General features: G+C 42.1%; 3 protein-coding genes across 3 annotated transcripts in view; 1 reads left to right on the forward strand and 2 right to left on the reverse strand.

Moving 5' to 3' along the window:
* The window catches only part of ELP1 (elongator acetyltransferase complex subunit 1), a 61,413-nt gene extending 54,484 nt beyond the window's left edge, over nt 1-6,929 (reverse strand). The window contains exons 1-2 of the mRNA XM_081104108.1: nt 6,570-6,929; nt 3,122-3,284 (exon numbers count right to left, since the gene is read on the reverse strand). Coding sequence (XP_080960234.1) covers nt 3,122-3,271 — 150 coding nt within the window. The 5' untranslated portion in view covers nt 3,272-3,284; nt 6,570-6,929. The remainder of the gene's footprint in view (nt 1-3,121; nt 3,285-6,569) is intronic.
* ABITRAM (actin binding transcription modulator) lies at nt 6,743-13,299 on the forward strand. Its single transcript, XM_081104107.1, has 6 exons — nt 6,743-7,163; nt 8,827-8,878; nt 9,460-9,589; nt 11,948-12,024; nt 12,105-12,174; nt 12,269-13,299. Exons 1-6 carry the CDS (start codon nt 6,980-6,982, stop codon nt 12,404-12,406), a joined length of 651 nt encoding a protein of 216 aa, XP_080960233.1. The 5' UTR covers nt 6,743-6,979; the 3' UTR covers nt 12,407-13,299.
* Nucleotides 13,300-14,109: 810 nt separating this feature from the next.
* CTNNAL1 (catenin alpha like 1) overlaps nt 14,110-20,939 on the reverse strand; it is a 53,916-nt gene continuing 47,086 nt past the window's right edge. The window contains exons 15-19 of the mRNA XM_081104106.1: nt 18,831-18,879; nt 16,165-16,221; nt 15,911-16,024; nt 15,195-15,278; nt 14,110-15,059 (exon numbers count right to left, since the gene is read on the reverse strand). Coding sequence (XP_080960232.1) covers nt 14,994-15,059; nt 15,195-15,278; nt 15,911-16,024; nt 16,165-16,221; nt 18,831-18,879 — 370 coding nt within the window. The 3' untranslated portion in view covers nt 14,110-14,993. The remainder of the gene's footprint in view (nt 15,060-15,194; nt 15,279-15,910; nt 16,025-16,164; nt 16,222-18,830; nt 18,880-20,939) is intronic.

Consider the following 20,939-nt stretch of genomic DNA (forward strand, 5'->3'; position numbering starts at 1 on the left):
CTTCTTGAGGTGAGCCAGTAATGCTATGAACTTCCCTCTCAGGAATGCTTCCACTGTGTCCCTAGATTTTGTTCATTTTCATTTGTTTCCAGGATGTTTTTTAATTCTTCCTTGATCACATTGGTAACCCATTTATTATTTAATAACATACTCCTTAGCCTTCATGTATTTGAATGTTTTGGGGTGTTTTTATTGTAGTTGATGTCTAGCCTCATGCCATCATGATCTGAGAAGATGCTTGACAAGATTCCAATTTTCTTGAATGTGTCCAGACTTGTTTTGTGTCCTAACACGTGGCCTATCTCTGACAATGTTCCATGTACACTTGAGATGAATGTATATTCTGCAGCTCTGGGGTGAAATGTTCTGTAAATACCAATTAACTCGATCTGATCTAGTGCATTACTTAGGGTCATTGTTTCCAGGTTGATTTTTTCGTCTGGAAGATCTATCCAGTGATGTCAATGGGGTGTTAAAGTCCCCTACTATGACTGTATTGTTGTCTATCTCTCCTTTACAGTCTCCGGCAGTTTTAAAAATATATTTAGGTGCTCCTATATTGGGTGCCTATGTTTAACAGGGTTATATCCTTTTGTGGAATGATCCATCTAGCCTTATATAGTGACCTTCTTTGTCTCTTATGGCCTTTGTTTTAAAAACAATATTTTTTATTGATTTCAGAGAAAGGGAGAGAGGGATAGAAACATCAATGAGAGTCATTGATTGGCTGCCTCCTGCACACACCCCACTGGGGATTGAGCCCATAAGCCGGGCATGTGCCCTTGACCAGAATTGAACCCGGGACCCTTTAGCCACAGGCCAACACTCTATCCACTGAGTCAAACTGGCTAGTGCAACATTTAACATTTAATTATGATGTGTCTTGGTGTGGGTCTCTCTGTGCTTCCTGAACTTGTGTAACTTTTCCCTTCACCAGGTTAGGAAAGTTTTCTGTCATTATTTCTTCAAGCAGGTTCTCTATCCCTTGCTCACTTTCTTATCCCTCAGGTACCCCAACAATGCAGATGTTGTTCTGTTTCAGGTTGTCCCAAAGTTCCCTTAACCTCTCCTCATGCTTTTTAAATGTTTTTTGCCTTTTGTTTCTCTGAGTGTCTTTCCACTTCGTCTTCCAAATTGCTGATTCAATCCTCTGCTTCATCAATCCTGCTTTTAATTCCTCCCAGTGTATTATTGATATCAAATACAATATGCTTCATTTCCAATTGGTTCTTATTCATTGTTTCTATAGTCTTTTTCGTGCTGACGTAGTTTCCACTAAGTTCCTTGTAGTTTTCACTAAGTTTCTTGGGCATCTTTATAACTATTACTCTGAACTCTATGTCTGGTAAATTGCTTACCTCCATCTCTTTTAGATCTTTTACTGGAGATTCCTCTTTTTCTTTCATTTAGGGGTTCTTTGTCTTCCCCTTTAAGTTGTATCTTTGAGTTTGTTTTTATGTATTAAAATACCTGCTATGACTCTAGGCTTAGCAGGGGTGGTCTTTTGTAGTAAATGTCCTGTTGGACCCAGTGGTGCAGACTCCCTGAACTACTGAGCTGCATGCTCTAGTAGTGACCCTTTTGTGATTTGGGCTCTTCTGTTGTAATTGGGTCTTGACCGTTGTTTTCCCATTCATGGGTGAGATTCCTCTCAGGTCGGATAACTGTGATGCTCAAGCCTGACCATGCCGTGCAGGTGCTGACAGAACAAAACAAAACAAAACGTACAAAAGAACCCTACAACAACAGCAAAAACAACCCCAAAGAAAAGAGAATTAGGAAAGAGAAAAGACAACACAACAAGAATAAACAAAAAAGATAATACTACTACTAATAATAAAATAAAAATTAAGCAATAGAAAACAGAAAAAAAAGGGGGGGAAATATTCATGCAAGATAGTCAGCCACTGATGCTCCCTGAGATTGCTGCCTCCTGAGCTGTATCCCAAGAGGCGGGGTAATTGCCTTTTCCCAGGCTTTTGGTATAGGGAGGGGCTTGTGCGTCTCAGGAGAAATACTGCTGTAATATGGGAGAATGGGAAGGACAGCACAGGTATCCCAGCAGCCGTCCTCCCTGCCACGCTCCCCAACTGCTCCTACCCCTGTCTCTCCTCAGGCAACTCCACTATGCACCTCCCACTCCAACAAAACTTGGGTGAGAGACTGGGCTCGGAATTCCTGAGCTCTGGCTCCCTGGCTGATAGAAGCCAGGCGCTGGTTGCTACGTGGGTGGCTATTGCCAAGCTGCTCAGCGCTCTGTTAGAAGCACCTAACACTATGCACCTCCGGTTGCTGTGTGGGCAGCTACTGCCCAGTGGCTCAACTCTCTGGCTGTCCTAGCCTGTCTCCCAGGGAACCTTCCTCGCCCTTGGCCCATGGCTCCTGACAGCTCAGCCAAAGGCCTCTCTCGACCCTGCCCTTCCTACAAGTCTAGAGGTGGTTTCTGGCCTTCCTTGTTTAAAAGTCTCTTCCCTCTGTCTAAAGCAGGTATTTCAGGGTGAATATTTCCCACTGTAGTTCTAATTCTAGTTAGATTCTGGGAGGAGGTAGGGAGGTAAGAGAAAGATCCTCCTATTCCTCCACCATCTTTCTTCCGTCCAGAGTTTATTCTTGTATTATTATTTATTAATTGTATTATTTTCCATATAAACAATCATTAACCTACTTTTGACCCACCATATATAAAATATATATGTATATATATACATATATGTACACACACACACACACACACACACACACGCTCAAGATCCTGGAGTGAACATTCTGATTTAACTGGTATGAGATGGAGGCTGAAACAGTTTTAAAATGGCAATTTTCAATTGCATCCCTAGTTGAGAACCACTGTTACAAAAAGTACAAGGTAGAAAGGGTAAAAAGTAGGGTACCCACATAAAATATGAGGTCAGAGTTTTGCCAACTCATATTTAAAACAGTAGCAAAGTTAAAGGTAGGTTACAATTTAAATTACACCTAATATGACATCACTGTAAAACAAAGGAAGTTCTCATTTAGGAATATAAAAATTCAGTATGATTTAAAGACTATCTGGGGAAGCAAGTTTGGAAAAAAACAAGTCAGCGGTCATGCCAAATGCTTGCATTCTCAATCAATAACTCACTTCTCTTGTGACAGGATCCACTTCTACCAGTCCATGTTCTGAGCCAATGAGCACTGTGCTCCGCTCAGTTCGGAAAGAGAAGCACTGAGGTGTCCCTGGAGCCTGAATATCCCTGAACTCCAGGGTCCGAAGTAACTTCAGATTTCTCATGGTGAAGCTATTCCTGAAAGAAAAGTACAAATATCCCTTGATAAAACACTCACTTCTAAGACAAAAAAAGATTTAACATCAGTTATTCCTCAGTAAATTCCTCAGTAAACAAAATGAATGGGAAAACATTTTATTTTTGAATATAAGGATAACTTTATAATCCAATAGATTTATAAAATCATGTGAAATCCATATAAATATTTGAAGAAAATGTGGAATGAAATTACTTTAATATCACTAGGTATATTTATATATAAACTGGGATATACTTCCATTAAAAAAGTTAAAATTTAAATCAAAAGTAGAATATAAGGATGTACTGTTCTCAGGGGGAAAATAAGACCTGTAAAATTACAACAGTTTACTTCAAAATGATAACCAATGTTTGAGTTGCTTAATGACTTGATATAATTACTTCATGTAATTCAGCTTTCCTGGCCTGGTTTTTACCAGTGTAATAGTAAGGTGAGAAAAGAATGGTAAATAGAAAACCTACTTCAATCTGGCAAAATCAGACTTGCTTTAATGTATAATATTATCTAAGTAAGAGGAAAACAAATATTAATGTGCTGAGTATTTATATTCTGATCCCTCTAAGGTTTGTAATTGGAAATCCCTAAGTTATGTTAGGAGTGGCAATTACACAAACCACAATGCCCTTAAAGCCACCATAGTCTAAAAAGAATTCTCTCATCTTGGCATTTCATACATATGACATTGAAAAGGATGAGGTAATCCTCCTACACAGCAGATAATGTTAAGTGTAATATGAAGGATAACAAATAAAATGTGGTTTAAGAGAAAGGCAAAACCATGCATGGTGGAAGCAAGAAAAAAAATCAAGGTAAACAATGGTTTATAAGCTTAGGTGATATTTATATTCAAGAACTTCTAGGAATTATTTGGACCTGTATTATACCATAAAGGTTTTAAATTTAATTCCACACAGAAAGTTTAGGCTTTCCAAAGCATATAAAAATTACATCCTTGATCTTTCTTTAAACATAGAGATGACCACTGGAATAGATCTGAAAGGACTGGTAGATTTGAGATGAGAGACTGCCTGGCATGTCTGACTAGAGGGGAGTAAACAGGTGATATAGTAGCAAGAGGTAAGGACAGACAAGAGGGGGATCAAATGAATAGTTTCCGGGCTCTTTCATTCTGGTTCACCTAATAATAATTATTATTGTTACTGTTGCCATGATCAGATCATCAAAATATCTTCACATCCCCTCCCTGTGAATATTCACCAATAACCCGTGGAGCCCTGAGGTCCATGTACCGAAGGATACGAATCTGGAGGGTAAAGGCAGTGAGAGCTGCGAGGAACTCACTATTTCCTGTTATCTTACTGTTCCCATCACTGCTGCCCCAGCAATGGGCTTTCATCCTTGCAGGGGCCCTTGGTCCCAGTTTTTGTACTCCCATGACCAGCCTCATCTCCCCCTTCCCTGGAGGAACCAGCAATAACCAGGCAGGCCCCCTCCAGGGGTCTGAAATCCAGCAATAGGAGGGCTCCTCCTCTGAATTCCAGAGGTCTGAGTCCTTGCTTTATAAAGCCTCTGCTCCAAGTTTAGGCCATGATAATCCCAAGGGCTTCCCTTGTTTTGATCCCCAGCCCTAGCTAAGTGTTGTAGCTACCTACTTCCATCAGTTTATCTTTTGCTTTTTGTTCCTCCAACAGCTATTTAACTAGTTCTTCATATTAAATTCTGCTCAAATAATAATGTGATTTCAACTTTTCCAACTGGACCCTGACTGTCAAATGCAACAAACGACCTGAGTTCTCAAATCACTGAGCTTCCAGAATCACCTGCCCAGGTGAGCTCATCACTCCTCTCCCCCGACCCGACTCTCCCAATCTCAAAAAGAACTTCTCTAAATGTCCACGCCCATCATCCTGACTCCCTTATCTTCTCAAGTGTCCCCACAATTTGCAAGGACAGCAAAGGAGTATCCTCCAAACTCCCCCAGGACCCCAACTTATTCGTACCCTTTCTTTTACATCTGCAATCTCCAACTCCTAGCCCTCGATGATTCAACTTTTCTGTCTTTAAATGTAGTAAAGAACGCTCTACTCTAGAGATCAATCCTGATCTCCCAAATTTCTGACAACTCCATTGTCTTCCCTTGCTCCTTTTCACATCTGTCTCTTAGCTAATTGTGAAACCCTGACTGACTACAAGTACCAGGCAGATCATTAATATGCTGCCGAGATGGAAACGTCTAGCCCTGACCCTCCCGACATGGGATACTAAACCCACATTTTCAACCTCCTAATGTTACCGCAAGAATGCCTCACGAACACATCAATGCAACCTGGAAAATGAAGTTAAGTACTTGCTATTTCCCCAACACACGTTTTCCCTATTTGGGGACGTGGCACTTCTACTCTCTCTGTTCCAACTTGAAAACGGCCTACTTTTTGCTCACACTTTTCGTTCTAAACTATTCACTGGTTACCTGCGTGGCTGTCAGTCAGTATACAGCTTGAATCCTTTATACAGCAAGTACCCAGTCGATCCCAATCACTGGTGTGCGGCCTACGTCAAACACGGGAGGAGTCCTGGCCGTGTGGCTCAGTGGTAGAGCATGGGCCTGCGCAAGGAAGGATCGCGGTTCCTTTCCCGGTCAAGGGCTTGTACCTGGGCGCAGGTTCACTCCTGGACGCGGCTGGGCGCATGCTGGAGGCAACCAATCAATGTTGTCTCTCTCACAGATGTCTGTTTCTCTCTCTCTCTCCCCCTCCCCCTCTCTAAAAATCAATGGAAAAATATCTTCCAGTGAGGATTACAAACAAAACAACACATGGAATGAGAACTGGGTAAGTGCTCCAATACAGACAAGAAATGATTCCGAGTCCCTGCCCCCACGGTATAGAGAGCCACATAATACCCCACATTAGATGGAGAAGCACAGGGGGCATCACGAAAAAGTCCCAGACCCGGGAAGGGACCCGCCACCGTCTGGGAACTTGTGATAACCATCGCCTTCTGTGGCGCATTGATTGACTCGCTTTCCGCGGTCCTGCCCACTCCTGCAAGGCATCCGCAGGCTCAACCGCAGGCGTGGTTCGCGTGCAGCCGGGGAGCAGGGCCCTCCCCGTGCCCAATGCCGCGGGCGGAGGCAAACCTGCAGAAAGAGAACTTAAGGCTCGAGGGCAGAGGTGGTCACGCAGCACCCACGCCTGGGCCTGCACCAGGCAGAGGTGCGCGCCCGGGGCTCCCGGCATCAGGACCTGGCGGGTCAGGGCCGGGCTGCGCGCCCCCACCCCAGGAGTTACCGGAACGCTCACCTGACGCCGCGCTCGCTCCCCAACAACGGGGCGTCCCTCGCCTCCCGGGCCACGCGCAGCCGGCCTCCCGGAGTCCGCCCGGGGCTGCGCACGCGCCTCTCCGTCCGCGGCTCCGAGCTCTCGCGGGCGCACTGGGCCTCCGGGCCACTGGAGCCCCGAGGTAGTTAGCGGCTGAAGCAGGCGCAGCGGCAGCGGATGGGACAACGACTTGCAAGCGAAGCAGGCCCGACACGGGCAGAGTGGCGCGGGAAAGACGTCACTCGGCCGAAGGGGCGTGACCGGCTTTTTCCGCAGGCGGCCCCAGACAGACAGACAAATGCTATTGTAGTTGATCCCCGCGTTGACGTCAACCCCAAGCCCAATGATTGGCGTCGGTGGGCGGGGCCTGCAGGGCCAGTATTGCAGTGCGCATGCGCACGCCGCAGGCCGCGCGCCGGAAGGACCGCCTCCTCCTGGCCAACATGGAGGAAGCGCTCGGGTCTCCTAGGGCGGAGGGAGCGGCGCCCGAGGTCGCCATGGCTACCGAGCCGGTGGCGGCGGAGTCCGCGGCGCCGTCACTTGTGGATCGTTACTTCACTCGCTGGTACAAAGCGGGTAAGTGGGGAATAATGTCGGTCTCTCCGGGGCCGTATAGGCCTGATGCAGCAGGGACGACGGTGACACATCAGAAGCCACGCGCGCTCTCCGGCGCTTCAGCTCCACGATGGAAGGAATCTAACAATTTTGTGTGTGTTTGTGTATTGCTTTTTAAAAAACAGGAGGGAATGGGTATTTGCCAAGGCTAAAATGCCAGCAGAGCGCATTCTGGGGCTGGCGAGCGCTGCGCGAATTCCTGGGTGGGTTGCTGGCGGGAAGATGGTTTAAGGTGAGGCACCAAGGGAGGCAGGGGCGTCGGCAGTCTCCTGGAGTGCCCAAGGGCCTTGCAAATCCTATAGAGAGTGGCCATGCAGAAAATGACTTACATGGTCTGGTCGGAACTGAGGTAGAGACTGTGGAGATGGGGAGAAGGTGGGTTAGACTAGAGGCCTTTAGAAAACAGAATCTAACATCTTGTGCGTGCTTTTGTGTATTGCTCTTTTATTTTTTTTAGAGTAGGTTTATTAAAGTTGGGGACAGGGAAACAAGGAAGGGCTTAGGATAAAAGCAGCGGGAGAGAGAATAGGCGGGGCTGCTTTGGCTCCCGAGAAACCTTACCGGAGAGAAGTGAGCCGAGGCAGGTGCTGTCACTCCCTGGACCAGAGAAACGGGGGCCTTGGGAGCAGGTCCAGGGGTTAGCTGGGGGTGAGCTGCCACTGCCCATTGCTTCCCTGGGTGCAAGTCTCCTGAGGTCCCTTAGAGTTTAGGTCAGGCCTGTGGGGGAAGGGATAGCAAGCCAGAATCCAACAGTGCTACTGAAAGAGAAGCCGCTGGTATTCTACACATCTGCCACTTAATAATTGGGTGTTCCGTTGTTTGTGTATGCAGTGAATATCAGTAGTGGAAACATCGCCGGGGACCTTCTTCTCACCCCATACTTGCTCCATTGCATTCAGGGGTAACAGTTGTACTCATTTTTAAAAATATTGTAGCATAGGTATTATTAGCCACATTTTGGATGACTAACTGTCCTTGTTTACCAATGACTGAAGGTTTTTCCGGAATCCGAGACATTCAGCGTTAACATCAGGACAGTCCTAGGCAAACCAGGAGTTGGTCCCTCTAAAACATACACACTGTATTATATAAAGAATGCATGGCTAGTCGCATTTTTCTAATAGAAATAATGTGTACTTGTTTTAAAGCAAGATGGAGCAAAGGGTAATCACTTTAATGGTGAATGAATGATTCCATCCAGGCCACATCTCTTTGCTTTACAGCAGTGATGGCTAACCTATGACACGTGTGTCAGAGGTGACACGCGAACTCATTTTTTTGGTTGATTTTTCTTTGTTAAATGGCATTTAAATATATAAAATAAATATCAAAAATATAAATCTTTGTTTTACTATGGTTGCAAATATCAAAAAAATTCTATATGTGACACAGCACCAGAGTTAAGTTAGGGTTTTTCAAAATGCTGACACGCCGAGCTCAAAAGGTTCGCCATCACTGCTTTATAGCAAGCCTTTTAGGTATATCTTTTTGAGTAATCAAAGGATACAAGTGATTGGAATGTGTACAATCTTCATAATTTACTATCTCTATGAACCAAAGAAAGTGCTATCCAGTAAGTAGTAAATGTTGACTCCACAACCTCCTGACCTGGTCATTCTTCCAGATGTCAAAGGAAAACCCTGTGAGGACCACTGTATACTACAGCACTCTAACCGGTAAGCAAATTGGGAATTTTAAATTAAAAAAAAATTTTTTTCTGGTATAGTAGCCTGGTATGGTGTTGGATTGAACTAATGTTCAATAAATGATTATTTTTCACTGTGTTGAAATAGTATTATTTATGATAGGAGTTAGGTTGACAAGAATGAGCCTTTCAGTGCCTACTCACGTTATACAAATGTGATTATCCAAACATCCAAATGGACCACCATGCCCTCAGTCCGCTACTACTGCCTGAAGTAACCAGCCTTTGCCTAACCAGTGAATTGCCAGAGCCCATGGAGAAGGCTAGGGTGGAGGTCTAGGTGGTATCCTGTATACTACATATGGGCATGCCTGACTACTCTCTCGTCTACCTCAGTGCTACCTGAAGACCTGGTACTCTTCTCTTTGGGAAGTATGTAAAATCCCATTTTCTCCTATTTTATTTTGCATTCCCTTCTACAGTAATAGTGGAAAATGATGGTTTGACTAAACAAATGTCAGTTCAGATATTCTTTTGTCAGGAGGAATACTGTGCTATTTGAAGAAAAATTATGCCAAGCAGTAATACAGGACCAATTCTTGCTCCTTATAGAATATGTGTCATCACATTGGCAGAATCTCATCCAGTTCTTCAAAGTGGAAAAACAATTAAAAGCATTTCCTATCAAATCAGCACCAACTGTAGCAGACTTCAGAACAAGGTCTCTGGGAAATTTAAACGGGTATGTTCCTATAATTCTCTACTTAAATCTTCTACATCATAGTAAAGATAGGTCCACTCAGTCTTAGAATTCAGTGATGTATGCTCAGCATCCTTCCCTGGCAGTTTGAGATGCTGATCTTAAGAAAACATTGACCCTAGAGAAATTCTCAGACCAAAAAAATGAGGTATTTCAGGAGGTATAGGATCTGTCATTTCAGGTTCTGTATCACCACCCGTCATCCCCAGGATGAAGGGGAAGGTGGGCCTTTGAAAGGATAACTCGACTACCACGATAATGAGATATTTTGTCCCTTCCAGTTTTGTTAAACCAGTATTTTGAGTTCTGTAAAATTTAGGTAACCAACTCTACCATATATTTCCACAATAAAAAAATAAAAAAAACAAGAACATTCCCTGATGTGTGAAAAAAGCAATCTTAAAAAATACACAGTATTTGCTCCTTAGCATTTTCCATTGCCAATTTCATACACATACAGCCACACCCTCTACTTCCACAGAATGCTCAGTTGTACACAGTGCTAACTCTACCCTCTACAACCCTAGCAGGATGAACACATTAAAGGAGAGGATCACTTTTAGTACACCTGTCACAGAGGACGATTTAGGTCTTTCATGTGCTGAGTGCATACTAACCATTTCTGCCAACAGCCCTCACTGTGCCAGAAGACCCTTGTCTATACTGCCCTTTGTTGGCCTGAAATCCCCTAACAACGTGGCTTATGAGTATTGATTTTTTTCCTCACTCAGGAAACATGGACTTAGAAAAGCATGGACCATTCTTAAAAGACAAAGTCTGCAAATTACAAGTAAAAACACTTAGTGCTTGTGAAAGTCCTGTGATAAATCTTTATCCAAAATAGTAACACTGTGTTACTACTGAGGAACAGGGAGAGACCTGCAGATAGAAGCCACTACCGATAAGTTTTAATTCGATCTCAGCACTGCCAGTCATTTGGTCTTCCAAGGGAGGTGAAAAAATGAGTCAAAACACTTCCGCTCTTTTGACATAGTCCCAGTGGTAGACAGACCCTTTGGGATGAGTACCCACACCTTCCTCCTAAAGGCTGGGAGTCCCACGGACTAGTATTTTGAAATGAAGTACAGTCTCCACATGCGGAGGAGTGAATGAAGCCAATGTGGTGCGTCTGAATGTTGTATGATAATGTGTTGGGGTAAGATCATGAGGCAGAGCATCTTGACTTCAAGTGCCTATGTCCACTCCAGGAAAAATTCCTCGGGGGGGGGGGGGGGGCACGGGGGGGCGGGGGGAGAGCAACACGAGACGTGCCTGCCTCAGTTCCCATGAGCCTCCTTGTAGATTTTTGACAGAAACTCCCCAGATATATCCATAGAGTGTGGAGTACATGAAACAATAACGTGCCTTAGCATTCTAACAGATATGTCAAAATGTGGTATTGCGCCCTAGCTGGCTTGGCTCAGTGGATAGAGCGTCAGTCTGCGGACTGGGGGGTTCCAGGTTCAATTCCGGCCAAGGGCACATACCTGGGTTGTGGGCTCGATCCCCAGTAGGGGGCGTGCAGGAGGCAGCCCATCAATGATTCTCATCATTGATATTTCTATCTCTATCTCCTCCTCCCTTCCTCTCTAAAAATCAATAAAATATATTTTAAAAAAAATTTGGTATTGCCCTAGCCAATTTGGTTCAGTGGATAGAGCATTGGCCTGTGGACTGAAGGGTCACAGGTTCGATTCCCTTTTGCATGCTCAATCTCAGTAGGGGTGTGCAGTAAGCAGCCAATCAATGAGTTTCTCTTATCATTGATGTTTCTCTCTCTCTCTCCCTCTCCCTTTCTGAAATCAATAAAAATATGTTTTTTAAAAAATTTGGTATTTACTTCTGGGTTATAGGATAATGGGTAAATGATTCTTATTTGCTACTTACAACTTATCTGTTTTCCAAATTTTCCTCCAAGTTCATTACTTGTTAACTGGAAAAACATCCCTTTTTCAAACCATCTTAGAGAAGGTCGGAATCTTAATGAAGTTAACTTTGTACAATATTGGTGTCACACTCTCATGTTGAATTTTCTATTATTGCTTATTGATGGACTTTCCTATACTGTTGAAATCTTTATACTTAGCTATATGCAGCTTTCTCATTTGAAGTTCATAAAATATATTCTTAATCTTTAAACTACCTATTATCACATGTGTCTTAGTTTGCTTTTTCCCTAGAACCTAGGTTGGTACCTGGCCCATAGCAGGCACTTATATGTTTGAATAAATGGTTTTTAAAACACTAATTCCATGAATATATCCTATGACACTGAGGGCTACCTCTCAAAGGAAAGTGAAAATGTGTATCAACTAATTACTTCTTCCCTTTCATTTTCAGGGAGCACAGTTTCTAACAGAACTTGCACCTCTGTGTAAGATTTACTGCTCAGATGGGGAAGAATATACTATATCTAGGTGAGTTACTTTTTAACCACAATTTAGGAGATAAAAAAGGAGATAATATTTTTCTTCAAAACAGTTCTTTTTTTCAATAGCTGTGTTAGAGGACGGCTGATGGAAGTGAATGAAAATATTCTCCATAAGCCGTCTATTCTTCAAGAGAAGGTAAAGGGGGTGGGGGAGAAGTATGATTCCATCCACTTACTTTTTGTCTGATTTTTGTCATATGACAGTACTAAATGTTCTATTTCCTTTCTAGCCAGCCACTGAAGGTTACATTGCAGTTGTGTTGCCCAAATTTGAAGAAAGTAAAAGCATAACCGAAGGGTTACTGACACAAAAACAATATGAAGAAGTTGTGGTAAAACGCAGTAATGCCACAGCAGCCACATCGTGAGGACTAAGATGGCATAAAAAGCAGTGCGGCACTCGATCCGTGCACTGAGGAAGTACCACCGTATGGCAGAAGCATACTCCGCAGCCAGCCTTCTGCAGGGAAGCCTGTGTTTTTTTTTCCCCTTTCTCTTGCAAGACAAGCCTTGGTTCCCATTTGTCTTCAGCTTCTCAGATCTGCCCTGCCATGGACCTAGCCTGCTCCTCTTTTGCTTTTCTCTTTCTAAAAACTTGCAAACAACATTTCTAATTAAAAACAAGCAGAGCATTTTGGGGAAAATTTGGAAAAGACACAAGTTTTAAAGTAGCAAGTAAAAATAATCTACCCATCCTATAACTCATTAGTAAGTACTACATTTTGACATACTTCTTTTTGAATGTTATGGCATGGCTAATTGTTTTTGCTCATACTTCCATCAGTTTGACGGTAAAGGAAACAACAGCTGACCTCTTACCCAGTGTGCTTCAGTGTGACCCTACCAAAAGGTCTGGTCCCACCCCTTCTGCCCCAAGTCCTCTGCAGGCTGTAGGAAGAGGCTGTGTGTGGATGTACCTTCTCTAGTCCTTATGCCGCAGGAGGGCCTTCCTCTCTGAGACAAAGCAGAACTCTAACGCTGTGGCTTCTATGAGGGACAACAGGAAAAGGCTTTGAAAAATGCAAAGGGCTTTCCTAATTTATGGAAGCATTATAATACAGTACATACATTAGATTCACTCTGTAACAGTCTCACACTACCTACAGGGTAACAAGAAAGAAGTTACCATAATTCAAAGACAGGCCTTTGAACAGAACAAAAGCTTTCACATCATTTGAACTAGAAAACAAAACTGAATTTATGTTTTAAGATTGTATACTTATTCATACTGAATTTTAAATAAAAGACTTTAAAATTGTTATTTTTTTAAGGGCTGAAACATGTATGTTTAAATATTTGTTTTTAAATCCAAACAATAGTACAAAAGAAATCAATTGACATGTAAATTCCTTTGGTTCCCTATCTTATGCTGTAGAAGTCATAAATCATCCCTTCCCCACCCCCACTTGAACTTAAATAAGAGAATATTCTCATTTCAGGTCTGTAAAAGTATTTTGTAAATAAAATTGAGAAGTTATTTTCGACTCACAAGAAAAACTTGTAACTTAAGTGCCAGCATGACTGTCCCCAGGTACACCCACCAGACATGATCCAGGTAGTAACTCCACAAGCATCTACGCTGACAGTGCTGTGCACTGAGAATGTATCACAAACCAGCAGGCCCCCAGTTTGGGCAGCACAATGATAGTAAAAAAAATTATATCTATTTTACATATAACTACCTCTCATTCACCATTATTTCTATTGTAATTTTAAAATATTTTGGTATCAGGGAATAAAAATCACGCTTCATGATTTTTATAAAGAAGAGGCCCATACAATTAAAGTTTCCTTCAATAAAATACTGACTTCCTAATTGGTGGTACTGTGGGTCTTTGGAATCTTGTGACTATTGTGATGGCCAACCCAGATAAGAGTCATCAGATAAGCTTATAAAACTATAGGCAATTGGCAACTGACATGTCCTGTTAAGATTTCAAAGCATTGGGATACAAGCACTATCACAAGTCCAAACCAAAGTTAATGGCACTATATCAGGTAGGCAGGACCTATAAACCAGACCCTCCCATCAAATCCCACCCCACAAAAACAAGAAAAGCTCTAAGCCCCAAAATTAAAAAGAATAAAGATGTTTATTTGTTTTACAATGAACATTCCAAAGGCACATATATAAAATGTATGATTCAGAATTTATTTGAAACAGCTTCTTCTATCATTCTCCGTCTTCCATCTTCCATTCCATCGGTCACTACTGGAGACAGTTTAAAAATTTTTTTAAGCCAGCACATAGGTTTAGGATTCCAGCTAGTGTTCAGGGTAGGCAGACTGCTCAGCTACAACTAGAACTAAAAGCCTTCTCCGGTGAGTTCCTCCAGGATTCCATGGTGTGAGCTCCATGACCCAGCTTTGGGGGTGGGGGAGGGATATGCATCACAACAGATGGCGTTGGCCTGTGAAATGCTCGTTAGAGAACAAATGTGTGCTCCTCGCATGGATGATCTGTGACAGCGGGTGGCCCAGAGGCCCACTCACACTTGGTGGACAGAGGGATTAAAGGAGAGTCCACAGGCTTAAGAAAAACTGCTTTCAACCAGACTACCGTGTATTTCCTGCTTAAGTTAGTGTTCTAGGTGATAAGCTTAAATAACAACCTGAAAACAGGAAGGTAAAATATGCCAAAGGTGAGCACATATTCAAAGTAGCTTCTTTGGATTAAACCGTCATTAAGACAGCTGGGATATTTGGCTTGACTTTTAAAGAATATTGCTGGCAATGTCTCATTTTAAAATCACACTGCAATTAGAATTCTAGCAACTACCACAGCACTTAATTGTCAAAAAGCCACAATCGGTTTCATGATCAGAAAATAAAGCAGTACTTCAATGTTACTTTCTTTATAAAATGACTGAGTTTCAAGAAATATAAAGGATCATTTGTTTTTAAAAATGTCAGCTTTGCCATATGGTGTTCCCGAGATCTGCTCTCAAAAACTTCTCAAGTTTTACCATCCACAGAGTCTTTATTCGTGACTGAGACCCATCTGTTGTTTTCCATCTGAAGCTGCAAAGAGTTAACATAGTTAATTTATTCTTTACTCTCAAAGTAAAATTTATAAAGATTAAGTAACTATTTTCTTTTGCATCGTCCTTTAAACTCGTTTTTAAAATGTGAGTGGAAGATAGAAAACTATCTCACCTTCTTCAGTAGTTTAAAGCAAAGTGAGAGAAGCTGGACCAAAATAGCCATCATGGATCTTGTCTTTGTAATACATTTATCGACCTATAGTGACAAAAGGTGAGCAAATCAAACTCCTTTACAAGGGGTACTTCAGAAGACTTCATCACCATTTACTTTTCAATGATAACGTTTCTCCATTATGGAACTCTAAGGGTTCTTGATAACCTGTGGCCCTAGAACACAGATGCAAGGATTGTGGCTGGTTCTCGAGCCCAGTTCATGAATCCCCAAGAATGGATGGAAAATCAACCCATTCTACTTTAGGCTGTTTTGGGGCTCCTCTAAGCATTTAAAATAGTGGCAGTGAACCCCCTCCTTTGCAATTCCTCTGGCACCCTGCTTTGTGGCACTCCAATTAATTTCCTATGAATGGAGACCCTGCTCAGGAGTCTGTGCCTTAGACATGTGCTAACATTAGGATTTAAGGGAAGTGACTTAGTGCTATGGAATTAATCCTGTCAAAAAGCCAATTTATTTGGTGAACCTACTGCTTCCTGGGGTTATTTATAACTGCAGATAATAGGTGACTCGAATTCATGCCAAGAAAAATGGAAATAAATTGCTCTTCTGTGGTTATTAGCTCTTTATTTGAAGAAAAGGGGGCTGGAGGCTAATCTGCTAAAGAAGTGTCAAAGTCTCAAGTGCCTACCCGGATAACCCACCCTCACTTTCACCTTTAGAAGCCCTTGATTCTGCACAGGGGTCTTCGTTATTGTCTGGAGCTGGTGGCATAGAGGGATTAGCTTGTTTATTTCCAGGAGAAGCATAAGCTTGTCATCATCTTTCAGCTGAAATGTAATTTGGGAAGTTATAACAACTCCAGCAAACTCTATCTTTCAATCTTAAATACCTTTACACCTTAGTAATACACCACAAAGTAGGCATTCATGACATCACCTCCAACATCAGGCAGGTGGGCCTGCGTTACCTGTTTTGAGAAAGCTTGTGCACTTGAAGCAACCTTTAAGCCCTCTTCAGCGAAAACCTGGTGGAAAGAAAGAAATATCACTACTTTCGATGTATATCTTCTGGGTAGTTGGAAGGAAAAATGCTCATAAAAGGCCTGTCATGGTGCACCTACATTTTCTGTTGCGCCCAGGAAAACGCAAGGTTTTAATGGTATTCAGAAGGTGGCTTCCCCGACCTGCGGCAGCATCCATCCCTAAGGAGGCTCCTCTATACCTGGACGCCTCCAAGTACTTGAGGGTGCATGGACCTATGATGCTTAGCTATACAAACTGTGTCTGAGCTTCTAGAGGGATCCAAAGCTCACCCTGTATTAGCCCCAATTATAAAAGGGTGACAGATTTTAGAACATGAGCCAAAAAGGCTTAGAACATCCCTACTTCCAGCCAAGCAAGATTAAATTTGTCACCCACACACGTTCTTTAACCAGCTACTCGAGAGGAGCAATTCAGATTGGTTTTGCCTATTCACCACACATTTCACAACCCAGTAGGGCAGTGGTTCTCAACCTGTGGGTCGCGACCCCTTTGGGGTGGGGGGTCGACGACCCTTTCACAGGGGTCGCCTAAGACCATCGGAAAACACATATATAATTACATATCGTTTTTGTGATTAATCACTATCCTTTAATTATGTTCAATTTGTAACAATGAAATTGGGGGTCACCACAACATGAGGAACTGTATTAAAGGGTCGCGGCATTAGGAAGGTTGAGAACCACTGCAGTAGGGGCCCAGGATGATGGGAAAAAAACAGTGACAAATGATTTGGACTGATAAGAATATTCAGTATAAGTGAAAGATTCCAGGGGAGTAAAAAAATGAAGACTTAATTTTAAGTGACAGCAGTAAGAATTAAGTGAACAGGGCAATCTGAGAATGATTTCTGAATTAAAAAACAGGTTTTGGTCATAAATTACCATAGATGAAGAAGGAGGCAATACTTCTAGGGATAACATCACTCCTCTGTCCATTAGCCTTAACACCTTGCTGTCATAGATAAACTGATCTCAAGGTCAAATCATCCTTTGCATCCTTCCCTACCCTTTAAAAGGAAAACCAATGAGTTTTATACCAAGCTTCTAACCCAATGGATTGACTCAGTCATATATTCCTCCTCATTCTACATGAATACTTTCTATTTTACATATCTCTTCTTCCCTTGTAGCCTGTAAACCCCTTAAGGGCAAGATCCACATCTGTCTCATAGCGTGTCATGGTTTTAAAACCACCATAAAGCTGATGACTTCCAAACCCCTCTCTCCATTCCTGAACTACCCTGATATCAGTCTTCAGCAAAATAATGCTCCATTTCCACATTGTAGATCTGGTGTAGTCCCCTGGTGTCCCGTATCTCAGCAAATAGCACTACCATTTTCCCTCTTGATCAAGCTAAAAAAGCTTTAAAATATAGTCAGATCATGCTACTTCTCCTCAAAACCCCCAATGAGTTTTCATCCATCTTGTGGGGGAAAAGTTTCTTCCGTGGCTACAGAGATGTCGGATGTTACCACTTTCTTTCCGGCTCACTCCATGGCATCTACACTTGCCTCCTTATTGCTCCTCAGATTCCCCAGCCTAGTTTCATACCTCCGGGCCTTTATTCTGCCTGCCTGAAATAGTCAATCCCAAGGTAAGCATCCGGCTCACTCTCTCAATGTCTCTATGCAGATGTTACCTCCTTCGAGAGGTCTTTTCTGATGGCCCCTCTAGCCCCTCTGTTCTTATCCTGCACACTTTCACCTCTAAGTCCTTACGTATGGGCGTTATATACTCGTTATTGTCGACCTCCTCCCATTAGAATGTAAGCTCCATGGGAACAGGGGCTTTGTTTTGTTCACTTTTGTCCAGAGTCTAACCCAGGGGTGGGCAAACTTTTTGACTCGAGGGCCACAATGGGTTCTTAAACTGGACCGGAGGGCCGGAACAAAAGCATGGATGGAGTGTTTGTGTGAACTAATATAAATTCAAAGTAAACATCATTACATAAAAGGGTACTGTCTTTTTTTTTTTTTTTTTTTTTTAGTTTTATTCATTTCAAACGGGCCGGATCCAGCCCGCGGGCCGTAGTTTGCCCACGGCTGGTCTAACCCATGTGTCCAGGGTCTGACACATGGTACAAACTCCATAAATATTCGATGAACAGTTTACGTTCATCAGTTTGTAGGCAATTCAGCAGGCATCAGTGTCATGAACGAGCTCACACAAGAAGAAGGCGAGCAGTGGATCTTCTGCAGTGAAATACCCACTATGCTGTGGTGTGACTTGGAATGAATCTAGAATTTATTCCAACTATTTCAAGAGAAAAAGCTCATTTATAGTCAACTGTACAGAAAAATCCGGAGAAATATTTCTACAATTCTGACTCAGCTGACAAACATCCTCTCAAGCTGCACCTCCCTTCCCTCGAGAGGCCCAGGTGGAAGCATGGGAATGCCAAAGACAATGATTAAGGTGATTAAAGTGACAGATGCAAGAATGCTCTTGATTCTGGAGGGGCGAGCAGACGGACAGGAGAGTCAGGAAGATAAGAATGAATCTTGTCATCTGCTTGTCTAAAGCATCTACCTAAGCGAGGAGAATTTAGCCCAGAATTGAAGTAGCAGCAAAACATGGAAATAAAACTTACCTCTAATTGATGAATTAAATCCTGGGAAGTTTTCAGTGGCCCCTCTCCCCTGAAAGAAATGAATTAATAAGAAAGTAAGAAAAAGTTATTGCCTGGGAATTAGTTTTGCAATATTAAAGTTATAAAGCATTTTGTACATTAAGAGATCCCAAATTTTGAAGACTGTGGAATAGATTAATAATCTTATGATTTTATTCTTAAAGCAACTTTAATTATTACTTCTTGGACACTTTTTACATTTTTAAATAAACATTAAACATCTTAATTTTACAATGTAAAGAAATTTAAATCTCACAAGTTATATTAAAGTTCTATTTTTCCTATTTTTCTCATTTCTCATTCCACTTTCAACTCAGAGAGGAGTTCAGTTGTCTTTGATGAGGTATGTTATTTAAGTTTCAGTTCTGAGTGTGTAAAATAATCATAATAATATTTGTGTACCTCTCTCATCAGAAGGTTAGGGAGTATCAGATTGAAAACCACCAAGAAGAATTAGACCCTACAAATGAACAGTGAATCGCCACAAAGAACAACACAATGCATGAATCTGGACTCAAAGGCATGAGTCGGGAGATCTGAAGTCTAGTAGCAACCAGTTCTGCCTCCTAACAACTATGACATAGGAGCAAATTTTTCCTGTTCTCAGACAAACTGCTGTGAGAATCAAATGAAATTATGAAGCAGGAACCACGGTAAAGACTGTAACACATTGCAATGGTCAGTGTGCTCAGTGGTTAGAGTGTCAGCCCGGGCACCAAAGGGTCACGGGCTCAATTCCCTGTCAAGGGCATGTACCTGGGTTGCAGGTTTGATCCCTGGCTCCGGTAGGGGGAAGTGCAGGAGGCAACCAATTGATGTGTCTCTCTCACATTGATATTTCTCTCTTTCTCTCTTTCCTTCCTTATTTCCCTTCGCCTCATTTTTCCCTTCCATTCTCTCTAAAAAAATCAATGGAAAAAATATCCTCCGGTAAGGATTAAAAACAGCAACAACAAAAAATGTATAATGCACTGGTAAAGCTGAAATTTTTGAAAATTATAAAATGCAAAAATATAAACTATTAAGAAATATTAATTATATATAAATTATTAAGAACTTTATATAAACTGTTAGGACAACATTAAACAATAGCCTGAGGAAGAGCTATAAAATTACCCAGGAAAACTACAAAACTGGATACTGTGAGGTCCAACAGATAAGTCTCTGAAAGAAGCAACTAGATGAGGTTGGTAAACCACAGTCTTAAGGGAAAACAGGAAAGACTGTTGGAGAAAAAAACAGGCCTACTAAATACACTGGTAGAAAACTAAGCCAGCTCGAGGTTTTACAGTTCTGTTACCAAGACTTGCCCAAACAGCATGAGGAGTTATCCATCACAGAAATGGATTTCCTTGTCCTGAGATTCAGTGTTCCTGTCCAATAACCATCTTCTAGCAGCAAGTCCCATTCCACAGAACTTGAGTTTTCCCTACCCCTCATAATGCAATCCCCCCACCCCGCCCCGCTTCCCATCTCTGTGGGGTGCGTGTCATCCTTTATCAAAACCCACTATTCTGACTGTGAAGCAAAAGAAATGCTGACCATATCATCCTGAAACATTCTGAAATAAGAAACAAGAAATAAAAGGGGAATGACAAACAGGAACAAATCTATTCATGAAACTTTTATTAGGGCAGATTTTATATGTCAGACTATATTCATTAGTAATGTATTTCTCCAGTTTTTATCAGTCAAAATAAGTTTTTTTTAAAGACCTGATTTTTATCACCATGAGGTGATTAGAATGATTCCAGCCAAAAGTAAAGATCTTTGTTATTAGAGTTAATCTGGGCACATTTTCTTGTTGAGAAAACAAAAGAGTTCCATTTTACTTTCTTTTGTAGACTTGACTCATCAGATTTTTAAAAGATATGAACTAAGGAAGGTCATAGTGCTGGAAAGACTTAATCCCAGGAGAAGCTTGCTAAAACAATTAAGAACAAAGGAAGGAAACCACCAAAGAGGAAAGGTCACCAATAATGGAAAATATGGGAAGGTGTTAACAAATGACTGCTCAGCACAGAAAAAATAGCTCAACTGTCATTTTCCCTTCGCCCTCCAGGAGAATGG

The sequence above is a fragment of the Myotis nattereri genome, assembly GCF_964212035.1.
Source record: "Myotis nattereri genome assembly, chromosome: 12".
NCBI classification, from domain to species: domain Eukaryota; kingdom Metazoa; phylum Chordata; class Mammalia; order Chiroptera; family Vespertilionidae; genus Myotis; species Myotis nattereri.